Here is a 13,288-nt window from a genome sequence, read left to right as displayed (position 1 = left end):
AAAAAATTACAAATATATGAATTACAATTAATTATTTTAATTATTGCTAACATAAATATTTAAATAATTGTTAATGAATATTGACTTTTGGTGAAATGTTAATAATATGATTTAATGGTTAAGAGTGTATGGATGAACCAACAGGTGTTAGCTATGAAGAGCTATAATCACTTAAGTATAAGGTCTTGTATTAACATCAAAATTTAAGAGTTATGAGGATGGAATGATTAATTTTCTCTACAAAAAGATATTTCTAATTGATATAAAATACATGAGCCAAAATGTTTTCCTCTTTATCATTTATCATACCTAATATTCAGTTTTATTCTTCACATTGCGTTTTGTAGTATGCTAATTCAGTAACTTCGAAATGGTCATGATTATCATTCTTGATGACGATGAAATAGGCTTCCAAACTGCTGCAATAGTAGAAACGTTGAAATGGTCTCAGACTTCATGAAACTCCATAAATATTATATATAGATGTATGGAGAATTAAGTTTTCCAAATTTAAATATGGTACAATGATGAACAAGACAAGAAAAACGGAAGAGAAGAAACTATCAATGATGAACAAGACAAGAAAAATGGAAGAGAAGAAACTAAGTTATTTCAAACAGGCACTTCAAGTATCTCTGCAGATCTTGTGTAAATGTGCCTCCTACAGATCCATGCAATTTGACCAGTGTCTCTATACCTCACACGCCACAACCCAAACTTCTCTGCAATATCCTTCCCTGTGGAGCATCTTCTCTCCCTCAAGAAATCCACAATCCATTGCTGTGCTGCCCTTAAATCTTGTTGAACATCTCTTGAACCTTCTGCTGCTCTATTCCTGCGACCTATTGCCGCCGCACCTATGACACCTGCGGCTGCTGCCGCCCCGGCTGCCATTGAAGTGCCACCGGCCAAATGTGCCACTTCCTTGCTCAAGTCAGGTATCATTTCTCCCATCCCAGCTGCTAGATGAGCTCCTATCTTAAGAGCAAATGTTACCAGTTTCATGAAGTTCTTTACATGAGGAGCCAAAGACTTCACTGCTCTGTTATCAACTTGCATGAGTTCACAACCTATTTGATCCTCAACAACATGCATTTCACCCCGGAACTCGCATAACATGTGAAGCCGGAGAGCAGTCATGCCAGAGATCATGGTGGTGATTAGTCTTCTTGAGTAGTTTTCTGTCTTCACAAAGTAGAACATGTTAGGGACTTTCCTCTCCTCAACTTGGACATTGAAGGACACTAGGTAGTTTACTTTCCGGTGAAGCTCAAGGAGGAGCCGGTGTTCATAATATCTCAACCCTTGAATTTCCTGCTTTAGGTCTCTTATTTCTTGTTCTATAATCTTAAGTCTCTGTAAAACTGCTTCAACCCCTTTTGCAATGCCACCAATAGTTGGTTCTACAGCTTGAGCTTCTTCACTCAAGCCTAATGAATGATCTTGTCCATCTGAGTTGTTTTCGAGTGGGACTTGCAGCTCTTGGGAGAGATTGTACAGGTCATGATATCTTCGGTGCAGGACTTCACGAAAATCATCATCGGATAAAATGTCTCTAGCAAAATCAAAGCCAGCTTGCAGAATAGTTCTACCAGAATCTAAGACTGAACCCCATGTGTGTTGATAATCATACATGCAATCTGCTGGAAGTGAAAGCAATGCTTGTTTCAATTGCTGCAAGGAAACAATTTGAGTTCTCCTATATCTAGGAGGTGTTAGATTTTGAACACAGGCAGGTCTCATAACATTTTCAGTTAAGGTGATTCCATGGCACAGGCTTTGAATTGCTGGTATTATGAGTTGTTGAATGACTCTTAAGGTTTCTGTTAAGTTCTTCGTGGAGCAAGCAAGAATGTCAATGTAGTATCCCAATTGTCCTCCTAGCTCTACTCTGATGTAGATTCCATTAATGCTGATTGAAATGAGGTACTTCTCAAGACTATAAGTTGCTCCATGTTGATTCTTTAGAGCCATGATTTTGTTGTGGAGGTGTACCTACCCAAAATAAGTAAAATTCAGTTAGAAAGGTGTGGCTAGGGGAAGTTCTCAAAAATCCAAAATGCTGCAGCGAGCTTTACCAGAGTGAATTAGTAAAACAGACAAGATATTAGTGTTTGAATTAGAGAATGCAAAGATCAGAATTTTGAAAATAGTAGTAATTTGAAACAACTATATTGTCAGAGAAAATGTTTTGGCTTCTCCAAGGGTAAAAATTTTCAGCCCGACCAAAAAGGTTTAAGTAAAAATTTTAGAATTCAAATCTGATAATCTTGCAACCTCTTCAGAGGATTTCAAACCTGTTAAACTATACATTCTTATCTGTTGTGTTCTCTTTTGTCCTTTTCTTCTTATGTGCTTTCTTCTACACACAATATTAAACTGTCAAAATATTTGCGTTATCACAAATTATAAGTAGTGATTAGTTTTACACTTTTGCCACAAGTGGTTTTCCTGCCCCAGTTGCTCCTTTGCATAATGTTTCATTTATATGTTGTTATTGGGTTAGCATTTGACATTCTATGAACAAGTATAATAACCATAGCTACAACTTGTTGAGATTGCATAAACTTCAAAAGATAAAGTGCAAGAAACCATTTCAGCAGCAAGAATAGAAAGTTCCCAAAAATCAAAACAGAAACAAAATAACATGATGAAAAGAGAAACTCTTACCTGTAAGCGAGGGAAGAATCCTGGTGTTAAAAACATGTGGCTTGAATCATGACACTCAAGATGACGGCCAACGTAAATGCAGTCTGGTGTGCTAAATTGCCATCTTTGTGGTCTTCCTCTTCCTTCTTCTAGCATAGAGGGGATCAGTAATAAAGAATTTGGATCTGATGGATCTTGTTCATAGCAGAGTTCAAGTTTCAACATCATCCTCACAATGTCACTTGTCTCTAAGTTCTCAAACACCTTCGAACCCATTCCAGGAATAGAGCTTTGTAAACTTCCTCTCAAAATTTTTTCCAGCTCCTTCCTACTAATAAATCCATTGCTTTCTAAGGAGTTCTGCTTTCTAGCTTTCAATCTAATGAGCTCTCCAAGTACTTCACCACAGAACCACTCACAATCCAGGATTAGAAACCCCAACTCATCAAAGTAAATAACCTCTCCAATGTGATGAAGACAAGTAGCAATAGCTCGCCTTCTCATCCCCACTCTTTCCTTGTTGTCATGCCTTGATCGAATTCTCAGAGCAGGAACCTTCACTTGGCATAAGTTGTCAAATTCACTCCACTTCATTGCTGGCTTGTTGTAATTCTCCGATCTCCAGTCTGATAAAAGTTGTATAAAATCATTGCATAGCTGGTAAACTTGGGGGACTCTTTGGAGGATGGTCTTGCATGTCTTTCGGATATGATGAGTGAGTTTGCTTACTGATGCAGATGATCTTGCATCAACAGTGAATACAGTTGGGTAGATGTCAACAAATCCTTGAAACTTGTCTCTTAATCTCTGTATTGAATTCACAGTGAGCTGTAAATCTGGAGATGTTTGGTTGATTTTATCAAAGTGTGTAAGAACAACAGCTACACTTGGTAGAGTGCACTGCTGTACAGCCCTTTTGGAGTTGGAGACTATAAACCGGAGCCAATATTGCAAGTCTTCTTCAATCTCTCCTGAACTTTTTGGTTCTTTGTTGCTTGGCTTCCTGAATAAACTGGATATGATGATAAAAAATGAAGCACTTCCATGACCAGGAAACATAAGATCATGGAGGGAGAAAAATTCATGCTGACCAGCAAGGTTCCATATTGAAATCTTTGTCTCCTCATCCTTGAAAGTCTTTATCTTCATTCCTACTGGTTTTACCACCTGCTCCATCGGGTTAACTACAGTGCGAACTTGATCCAAGTAGGGAAGTGTTGAAGCTGAGAAGTTCTGTGAAATTGAATTACAAAGTGTTGTTTTACCTGCAAATGAGAATGAAAACTCTAGGTCATGTTGGTTCATTTGTTTAGTGTAGACATACATTTCTACTTCATGTCATTTAACCTTACCTGCACATTCTTGCCCACAGAAGAATACCCTACAACTCTTGGGCTCTGTCAATGGCATGTCCATTAGCAAATCCATTTCTGGTTCTGTCTTCTCATTCTGACCCAACCTTCTGTAAATTCCTTGAGCCTTTCCAGAGTTGTGTAGTGGTGTCCTTGAGAGGTCAAGATCTTCAATCCATGGATTTATCTGCAGTGTCTCCATAATTGTCTGCATCAATGTCTCTCCTTGTACTCCCTTGCAGCCCTGCAAGGAAAAGTACTTCAAAGTAGCATTCTTCTCCAAGCTCTTGAAGATCCTAGCAAAGTCATCAGGTCTCAAGCTCAAATCATCATGTATCGCCAACCGGGTTACACTCTGGTTGCTTGTTAGCATCTGAAGTATAGCAGCTAGCCCATCCCTTCCTATTCTGGTCCTCCCGCCTCCAAAGCTCAAAGATTTTAAAGTAATGTTGGCTTGGCTTTGCAGGGCAGAGAATCTGCTCAAAGGGCATAATAAATGCTCAACACCAACCCCAGTGAACCAATTTCCAGTCAGATATAAAGTTTGCAAACTACGATTCTTGAAGAGACCAGCTGCAATATACACAATGGCCTTGTCTTTTAGATATGTTCTGAACAAATTCACCTCTTGGAGGGTTTGGTTCTGTTCTAAGACCCATCTGAATTCCTTAGCCCATTTGGATTTTAGTCTTACACCACTCATGTCTAGTGATTTTACTGTGAAGTTCATTCCCAGAGAGCAAGCAACCCTGCAAGAACCTGAGAGGCTCAGCTGATATATTCTAAGTGTGTTGTTCTCAGGCACAAACTCAACCACCTTGGATGTTTTCCCACTGTTTTGTCCACTCCAAACATGAACTTCCATGGCTCTATTTCTTGCCAATACTGCAGATATAAGTGGGGTTGCTGTGATGGCATTGGAATCAAAAATAGTCAACAATCTTAGAGTTGGGTTGACCTCAATCATTTTGGAGAGTTCTTCAGCACCTCTTGATCCTATTGAGTCTTCCCATATCTGCAACTCTTCCAAGCTGTGATTCACCATTAAAGCAGAAGCAATATGCGCAGCCCCAACAGACCCAATATTTGATTCTGAAAGCATAATCTCCTTGATCACCCTGTTCCTCTTCAGAATCTCAGAAAGCTCAAACATGCATTTTCCCAAGAACTTATTTTTTCTAAAAACAACTTGCTTTATACTAGAATTGTTTTCCAGCAACATCCCAAGGTTTCTCACTTCCTGTAATTCCCATTCCACTCGGTGAAACTCAAGGTTTCTTAGACTAGATTTAGCATTTTTAGCTGCTGCTAATGTGGTTAAGAGGTGTGAGAAGTAAGGAATGCTTTCCTTGGAGATGTTGATGTTCATGGAGTTTTCTGTTTCCTGGTAACATCCTGAAGCTGGTTGTGAAAGGTAGAAGGAAATGCTATGAAGATTGAGGCCTTCAGATTTGATTGCTTGCAGAAACCATTGAAGTTCTTTGAGGTTCTGGTTTGAAGCCATCATGAAAAAGCTTCTTGGTTTATCTGAAAATCATCAAGAAACAAATATTCTCTAAAATCGTTGTTCAAATTGAGGCATTTGTTCGAGCAAGTCTATGAAGGTAAAGGTACCACTTTGAGCAAAATTTTTGGATAAAACCTGTTTCATGAGGTTGTTTGATCTACTTGGAAAGGTATTGCTTGTAGTATTACATGACTTTAGTGATGAATATTTAGTAGATTATAAGTTTCTCTTGAAACAAGAAAAGGATTTGTTCCCTGAATGAAACTAGAAGAAAAGGACTTGTTCCTTCGAATATTGAGTTTGAACGAACTTAATTAATTAATGATAGATTGGTATTGAAAGCAGTTCTCTCTTCCATATAAACTAGTTTATTAATTGATGACTTTTGTTATTATCTGTTTTGATCATTTTTAAATTACACTTCACCTTAATTTTAAAGCGTTGTTTGATGTACAAATAATTTGATGTATGTATAGCAAAAGTACATTTTTGTCCCTTTATTTTACAAAATTTTTCATTTTGATTTTCAAATTTCATGGGTAACGTTTTAGTTATTTAACTCTAATATTATTAGTTTCATTAATTAATTTTTTAAAAGAATAATTGTAATTGACAAAAAAACCATTTGCAATTAAACGTATTAAAGTTAAAGAATTGAATATTCACCAAAAAAAAAGTTAAAGAATTGAAAAAATATGTTATAAAATTAGAATATTATTTTTATTATTCACACGTATTTTTTTATTGAAAATAATTCTATTCAAATATTACTTTTGACCTAAATTAATAACAGCCTACGTTTTACATTCAAAATAACGAAGATAAAAAGGAAAAATATAATTTTGGTCCTTATACTTTTTTCAAGTTTTACAATGAATTTTTATATTTTTTTCGGTGTTTTAAAATTTTACATTTTTATTTGTTAGTGTTCTAAATTCGTATAACATCACCCATAGAGGAACTTAGAGCACTGAACAAATACAAAGATCAATTACAAAACTTGGAGAAAATGCAAAAATCCAAAGTCATATTTTTCCTAGGAAAAATCACACACAAAGACGAATGAAAAATGTTATTTACAGATAAAAAAATTGATTATTATTAAAATTAAAATATAAATTTCTTTTCTCAAATAAAAAATTGTTATTGGTCTTCATTCATGAATAATATATTTTAAAGGTAATTCTGTGCAATTTTCTCAAGACAACATCCATGCAGTTAGAATAATTTACTGTTCATGCTAAGAAAATTCAAAACAGAATGGAAATAAAGAATCTCAAACCTGGAGCTCATATAAACTCGCCACTGCTCAAGTTTGCCGTAAGTTCTGCATTTTCATTCATCTATGTTCCCGAAGACCTCTGCACCAAGCTGAGAGATTTGCTTGCTTCAATCTATTTTCCAAGAGAAGACAAGAACATTATTTTAAAAACCAGACTAGACTGACTACTTGAACCGGTCCAATCAGGAATTAGCCAGTGTAATCCGGTTCAGTATAGACGATCAAACCAGGATTTGGGTGAACCGGACAACAGGACAAAGAACCAGGAGAAATGAAATAATTTTTTTTTTTCAAAAAAATAGCCACCTGGACGATTTTATCAGTTCAAGAGATCAAGTCTTGTGGGGAAAAAAAACAAAGAAACAGAGAGCGAGAGAGAAGATGAGGATGAGATGAAAAATATTCACAAATAATTTAAAAAAAAAAAAGACAAGAAGAAGAAGACATTTTGTAGCACAACAGCACGTTAGATAACAACGAGATCCGCCATAAAATCATCAGGTAGGATGAAAGTCGAAATGTTGTACTTCAATGAGATGAGATGAGCAGAGAAGGAAGGAAGGAAGAGGAGTGTTCCGATGAAGCTGGGTTCCTTTTCTTCTTCTCTCTCCACCTCCATGCCTCAAATTTATCATCATCATTATATATATATATATATATATATATATCTTTTATACACGGGAGCTAGCGGGCGGGGAAGAGGCCGGGCTGCGTGCGAGTCTATTTGTCTACTCCAACCTCGTTCAACCAGGACAAACCCAATTCGATCTGGTTCAATAAAAAAAAATTAATCTTTAGGTGAAAGAGATCAAAAAAATCACACTAAATTTTTGAGTTAAACTCGACACAAGACCAAGGTTTTTAAATCACTTGATCCGATTCAGTTTGGTAAAATTATTTTAAGATAATTTTAATTTTTTATTATATTTAAATAGTTTGTAAATTGAACGTAGTATTTTCTTCATTTTCATTTCCCCATTCTATTTAATATAATTTTAATTTAGTTTGTTATCAAATTATTCTTATAATATAGATTAGACATTTTGAAATTTGTTGAATGTTACTGTTGTTGTTGAAGTTATAAATTTAAATATTTTGAATTATAATTAAAATAGTTGCTGTTGCTGTTGTTGTTGTTGGATATTGTTATAAATTTTTTATTATTATAAGTATTTTTATTATCATAATTAAATTTATCATATTAACATAAATTGTTACCTCTCATAGAAAAAAAAAGAAGCTAAGTGAATATTAAATTATTAAGATCAGTCTCCTAATATTATAGATCAAGCCCAATTTTAATAATCTTTAAATTGTAACTAAATTAAATTGGACCATGGTTGCCTAACCCAATTTTTTTCATAAAATATCAAATTTCATGTTACATCAAAGTCCAATCATAACCAATTCTTTGTGCGGCTTTGTAAGAAGGGATTTGGAGTGGGAGAGAAAGGCAAATAAAAACATTTATTCTTTTTCTTTTGTAAATCGAAAAATATCTATTCATTTTTTGGACAATGCAAAAGTTTTGATAAAAAAAATTGAGAGAATAATAAAGAAATATTAAAAAAAATTAAATAATTTAAATTAAATGTCAAGTGTCAAACTTCATAATTTACAATTCAATTTTTTAATTTTTTTATTATATTATAATGAATTTGTAGTTTATTTTTTAAATTTTAACATGATTTAAAAATAAAAAATTTATTTTTTCTATTAAAATTTAGAATACAAGTTACAAATTCATCACAATAAAATTATAAAATTAAAAGATTGAGTTGCAAATTCTTAAAATTTAACACTTAGTATTTAACTTAAATTAATTAGTCCTTTTGAAAATTATTTATCATTTTTCTAAAAAAAATTTTCATTTATTGAGGGCTATTTATGTTTAAACAAAAAAGGGAAAGCATGAAATAAAATATATTAAAATATAGATAAAATGACTGTTTAACCCTTAAATCATATGTCTTAAGATTGTCTAAGGTCCTTAAACTCTTTTCACTCTTAAATATTTAAAGTCATGACAATCTATTCCCATAATAGTGTGGGCCCCAAAATTCAGACATGTGGCATGAGGTTACAGCATGCCTCCGTTGTCATGAGTTCGAACTTCGAATGTATACCCCATGCTATAATGAAATTTTTTTTAATTTTAATGGCAAGGAGAACATTGTCACAATTTTAAATGTTTTAAAATCTTATATATTTTTAGATTTATATTTTAATGATCAAATTATCATTGAACTCTTAAAATATTATTCTTTTTAAAAAATTAAAATCAAAATTTATAAACTTTCTTTATGTTTAGACGAATATTTGTTATTTAAATATTAGTTTTATGATCGATTAAGTATGAATTCATTCTATGATTTATATATTTTATTTAAAAATGTTAAATTAATTATAATTGACCTTTAAACTAATGTACTATAGTCTAGCTTAAGAATGTAGATCCGTTTTTAAAATTTTACTTCCCTAAAAATTAGGGGACCCGCTTTATTTTGGTACTTCATCTTTATTTCTATTTTTTTTTCCAAATCACTCCTTGATTTTTTTTTTTTTTAATAATGCCTCGCTCCTGAGTCATGTCTTGCCTAGTATTAGTATACCCTGAAATGTTTGTGATATCTGATGACGGTTCCATTTCCATACGTATATGTATAGTTATAATCATCTTATTTCAATATATAAAATTCAAAATATTTTTGTTTATTAGTAACAACTACGATTTGATCACGATTTCACTAGTAAGCTATAAATTAGCATCTTAATTAGTTTAATAACAGGTTTTAAAACCTTGTTTTATATTTATATTAAAAATAAATAAATAAAATTAAAATACAAAATTAAAATAATTAAAAAATAGAAAAAAGTATTCACAAATAAGGAATAATAGCAAGTTACCATTTGAAAAAATAAATTCATATTTCCATTTTAATAATAATATTGATGTTTGTTTGTAAATAATTTATTGGAAAAAACATTACTTTGAATCTTTGTGTTTTGTTTGAGTTTTGATATGAGTTTTTATATTTTATTTTTAATATTTTAGATTTCTAAATTTTTTTTATCTATAATGTTAGTCCCTATATGTTTAAAAGAATGATGATGTGACTTAAATAATATTAATAATGTTGACATATTAATCAACATTATTAATTTCGTGTTTACATGTCAAGTTGATATAGAATTTTTATTGAGGAAAAATTAAAAAAAAGCCTACACAAAATTTGTGTGTTTTGCTTATGATATAAAAAGTTCAAGATCAATAAATTTATTTCATTTGATATAAGCTTTTTTTTTAATGTTTGCTTCTTAAAAAATTTCATACTAGAATTAGTTTAACACAAAAATATAAAATTAACATTATTAATTAAAATATCAACATTATTAATACGTCAACATTCTCCTAAAAAAATAAAAATTAATGTTGTAGATAAAAAAATATAAGAATATGAAATATCGAATGTGAAGTATAAATATTCATGTCAAAACATAAAGCAAAATGTAGAAATTAAAATAATATTTTTTTCATAATTTTTTATAGGTCCTTGATGTAACTTTTAAAATATATATATATATATATATATATCAAAAGCCTACCGGAAATCTAGCGCAGGAAAATGGGGAGGCAGTGGCTGACGCCTGACAGTAAGGATGAATGCTTTTTTGACTTTTGGGTCTGCTAAAAAGTTAACGCATTTCTACTTTTCATGATTTCCCATTGAGCCAAACGAGTTCAGGATCCCATGAAGATGGAAAAAAAAAAAAAAAATTCTTATTTATGTATAATTGGGAGGATCTTAACCAGGCCACTAGTCCAATGAAATCTGAATACATATTGGCTTATTCTCTCTTGCACTGGGATGTTACCTCTTCCTCTACCTGGCATTTATGAGGAATAAGCTAACCACCTTACTGCTTTGCCTTCTTTGGAGGAAATAAAAGAGGCAGCTTTTAGTCTTCCCAAGAACAGTGCACCTGGCCCATATGGCTTTCATGCTCATTTTTTACCAGAGATACTACTCTTTAATTTCTTCAAATCTTTTACCAATGGTTTGGCATTTTTTGAGATCCAAACACTTGCTTAAGAAGATGAATAAATCTCATGTCATTTTTAATTCCTAAAGACTTTCTGTGTAGACTATAAGAGATTTATGACCTATTAGTCTCTTCAATGTCTCCTATGAAATCATATCCAAGATTGTTTGCAATAGGTTTAAAGGCATTCTTCAGACAATCATCTCTCCTAATCAGAGTGCATTTCTCCCCAAATGCCTAATTTCTAATAATATTCTTTTTGGTGGCTGATCTAATGAACCAAATTCACATTTCCAAAGCTAGGAGGAAGAAATTGGCTACATTAAAAATTGACTTTTTCAAAGGCCCTTGATCATTTATCATGGTCTTTTATTGAAGCAATTATGCTTAAGATGTGATTTCCTCTAAAATGGATTTCTCTCATCATGCAATAAATCACTACAGTTCAATATCAATTACTTTTTATTGGTCAATTCTCGGCTCCTTTAACTCCTTATAGAGGTTTGCGCCAAGGTGATCCTCTATCTTCATATCTCTATATTTTGCTGCAAATGTTCTTTCTTGTCTTATGCATAATGCTAAAAATCATGGCACTTGGAAAGGGACTCAAACCTGTCATGCAGCATCCCCTGTATGACACTTGTTCTATGCAGATTATTCCATCTATTTCTTTTAAGCTTCTTTGATTTAGGGGGTTAAAGAAGTAATTGACACTTATTGCAGATCGTCGGGACAAATGATTAATTGTAGTAAGTCCCCTCTAATTTGCAGTCTTAATATCAGTGTAAATGAAAGGCTTACATTTGCTAACCAGTGGGGTGTTAGTATTGCTGATGAACTCGGAATATACCTGGGGACTTGGGTGGATTCACAAAGTAACAAATCAATGATTTATAACTGAGTTCTCAATTCAGTTAAGAGCAGAATTAATTCATGGAGGGGTAAGCTCCTTTCACATGCATCCAGATTGACTCTTATAAAATCAGTTCTCTCTACTTCAAACATCCTTGTTATTTCATGTGTGAAAGTCCCTGCCTTGATTTGTAGTGTTATTGATTCTGCCTGTGGTAATTTTTTTTCTTTTTTAGGAGATTCTGATAATAAGAAAATAATGCATCTTAAAAACAAGGATTACCTTTTTTCTCCTATGTCACAAGGAGGTTTAGGTATCAGGTCAACTGCAATGGTTAACAAGTCCTCATTAACTAAACAACTTTGGAGAATTTTAGATGCAGAACCTCAATCTTTGTTGGCTAATACTCTCAAGGTCAAAACATTAACATGAATTCATCTCCTTTGCTCAAGAAGCCTTTTCAATTCTTCCTGGTTTTGGAAAGGCATTTCCTCATGCGTGAATCTTTTAGTTTCAAAGTTGAAATGGAAAGTTGGATCTGGTATAAGTATCTCTCTCAAGAACTCGCTGTGGTATCCTGTTGATAACGCTCATAACAATTTAGACGTCAGTTCTCCCAATGTTGCTGGTTTAATGCAATCTCATTCTTCTGATTGGCATAATCATGACGGAATAGTCAATTACTCTACACCCTATACAGCAGACGAACCACTAGCAATATACTACGCATTCCTCTTCCTCTTACTCATCAAGAGGATAAGCTTATTTGGATTAGTTCAAGTCATGGAGAGTATACTGCTCAACAAAGTTTCAAATGCCTGTCATCCTCTAATAGTGTGCAGCTCCTTCACTCACAGAAGCTATTTGGAAGTTCATATGGAAATTAAATTTGCCCTTCAATTACATTCTCTTCATTTTGAAACTCATTCATAGGGAACTTCCAGTTGGTGATGTGCTGAATGAACATCATCTTTCTTGCAATTCATTATGTCCTTTTGGTTTCTCTATTGCTGAAACTCTAGATCATCTTTTGCCTCCTGTGACTTCACTAGCTCACTCTGGTCTGCTTGCTTGAACATTAGGACATTCTCTTTTTCATCTGGTGATCTTATTAATTGGTTACTGCATATTTTCCATCAATTATATATCAGTAACTCAGTTGAACAGCCTATGTTATTGTCTACTTGAACTTACCATGGCAAGTTATAAACCAACTTATTCACCAGGGAATTCCCCAACATTCTGCCAGTTTCATTAGATCTTTCAACAACCAGTGTTTTGTGCTGGAAAATGTTTGTTCATATAATTCCGTTGGGACAACTCCTCAGCTTCGGTCTTCTACCTTCATCGAAGATGGTTCTTCAGGATGGATTATTAGGATTAAAAAAACACCAATCTCATGGATTCATCCTTTGTCATAGGGCCGTGCAAAAGTCTTCTAGTTCTATCTGATCCAGTCCAACCTGAGATGGTCTCAGTCTTCTTCGGTCCGTATAGACACTGGTCCTTCAAGACTGAAAAGACTAGACTATTTCTTCGGATTGGACTGGACAAGAAACTAGGCATCTGGATCACTTGATCCAGTCCAGTCCTATTAATTT

General features: G+C 33.3%; 1 protein-coding gene across 2 annotated transcripts; it reads right to left on the bottom strand.

Moving 5' to 3' along the window:
- Window positions 1-453: 453 nt before the first annotated feature.
- LOC129303283 (protein TORNADO 1) lies at window positions 454-7,421 on the bottom strand. 2 transcript variants are annotated; one of them, XM_054942500.1, is made up of 5 exons: window positions 7,318-7,421; window positions 6,791-6,902; window positions 4,002-5,528; window positions 2,671-3,914; window positions 454-1,995 (listed from the first exon to the last, which is right to left on the bottom strand). In XM_054942500.1, exons 3-5 carry the CDS (start codon window positions 5,506-5,508, stop codon window positions 613-615), a joined length of 4,134 nt encoding a protein of 1,377 aa, XP_054798475.1. In that variant the 5' UTR covers window positions 5,509-5,528; window positions 6,791-6,902; window positions 7,318-7,421; the 3' UTR covers window positions 454-612. The 2 variants fall into 2 exon arrangements, with proteins under 2 accessions (XP_054798475.1, XP_054798474.1); XM_054942499.1 differs by having other exon boundaries at window positions 7,236-7,403.
- Window positions 7,422-13,288: the final 5,867 nt, after the last annotated feature.

The sequence above is a fragment of the Prosopis cineraria genome, unplaced genomic scaffold, assembly GCF_029017545.1.
Source record: "Prosopis cineraria cultivar Desert tree isolate PC_DT_omini unplaced genomic scaffold, ASM2901754v1 PC2, whole genome shotgun sequence".
In the NCBI taxonomy this organism is placed as follows: domain Eukaryota; kingdom Viridiplantae; phylum Streptophyta; class Magnoliopsida; order Fabales; family Fabaceae; genus Prosopis; species Prosopis cineraria.
This window is presented reverse-complemented; position numbering and strand designations above follow the sequence as displayed.

Coding starts and splice junctions, on each gene's coding strand:
- LOC129303283 (XM_054942500.1), bottom strand. CDS start 5,508: ATGATGGCTTCAAACCAGAACCTCAAAGAACTTCAATGGTTTCTGCAA. Junction 3,915..4,001: donor CTGTGGGCAAGAATGTGCAG/GTAAGGTTAAAT, acceptor TCTCATTTGCAG/GTAAAACAACACTTTGTAAT. Junction 1,996..2,670: donor GATTCTTCCCTCGCTTACAG/GTAAGAGTTTCT, acceptor TATTTTGGGTAG/GTACACCTCCACAACAAAAT.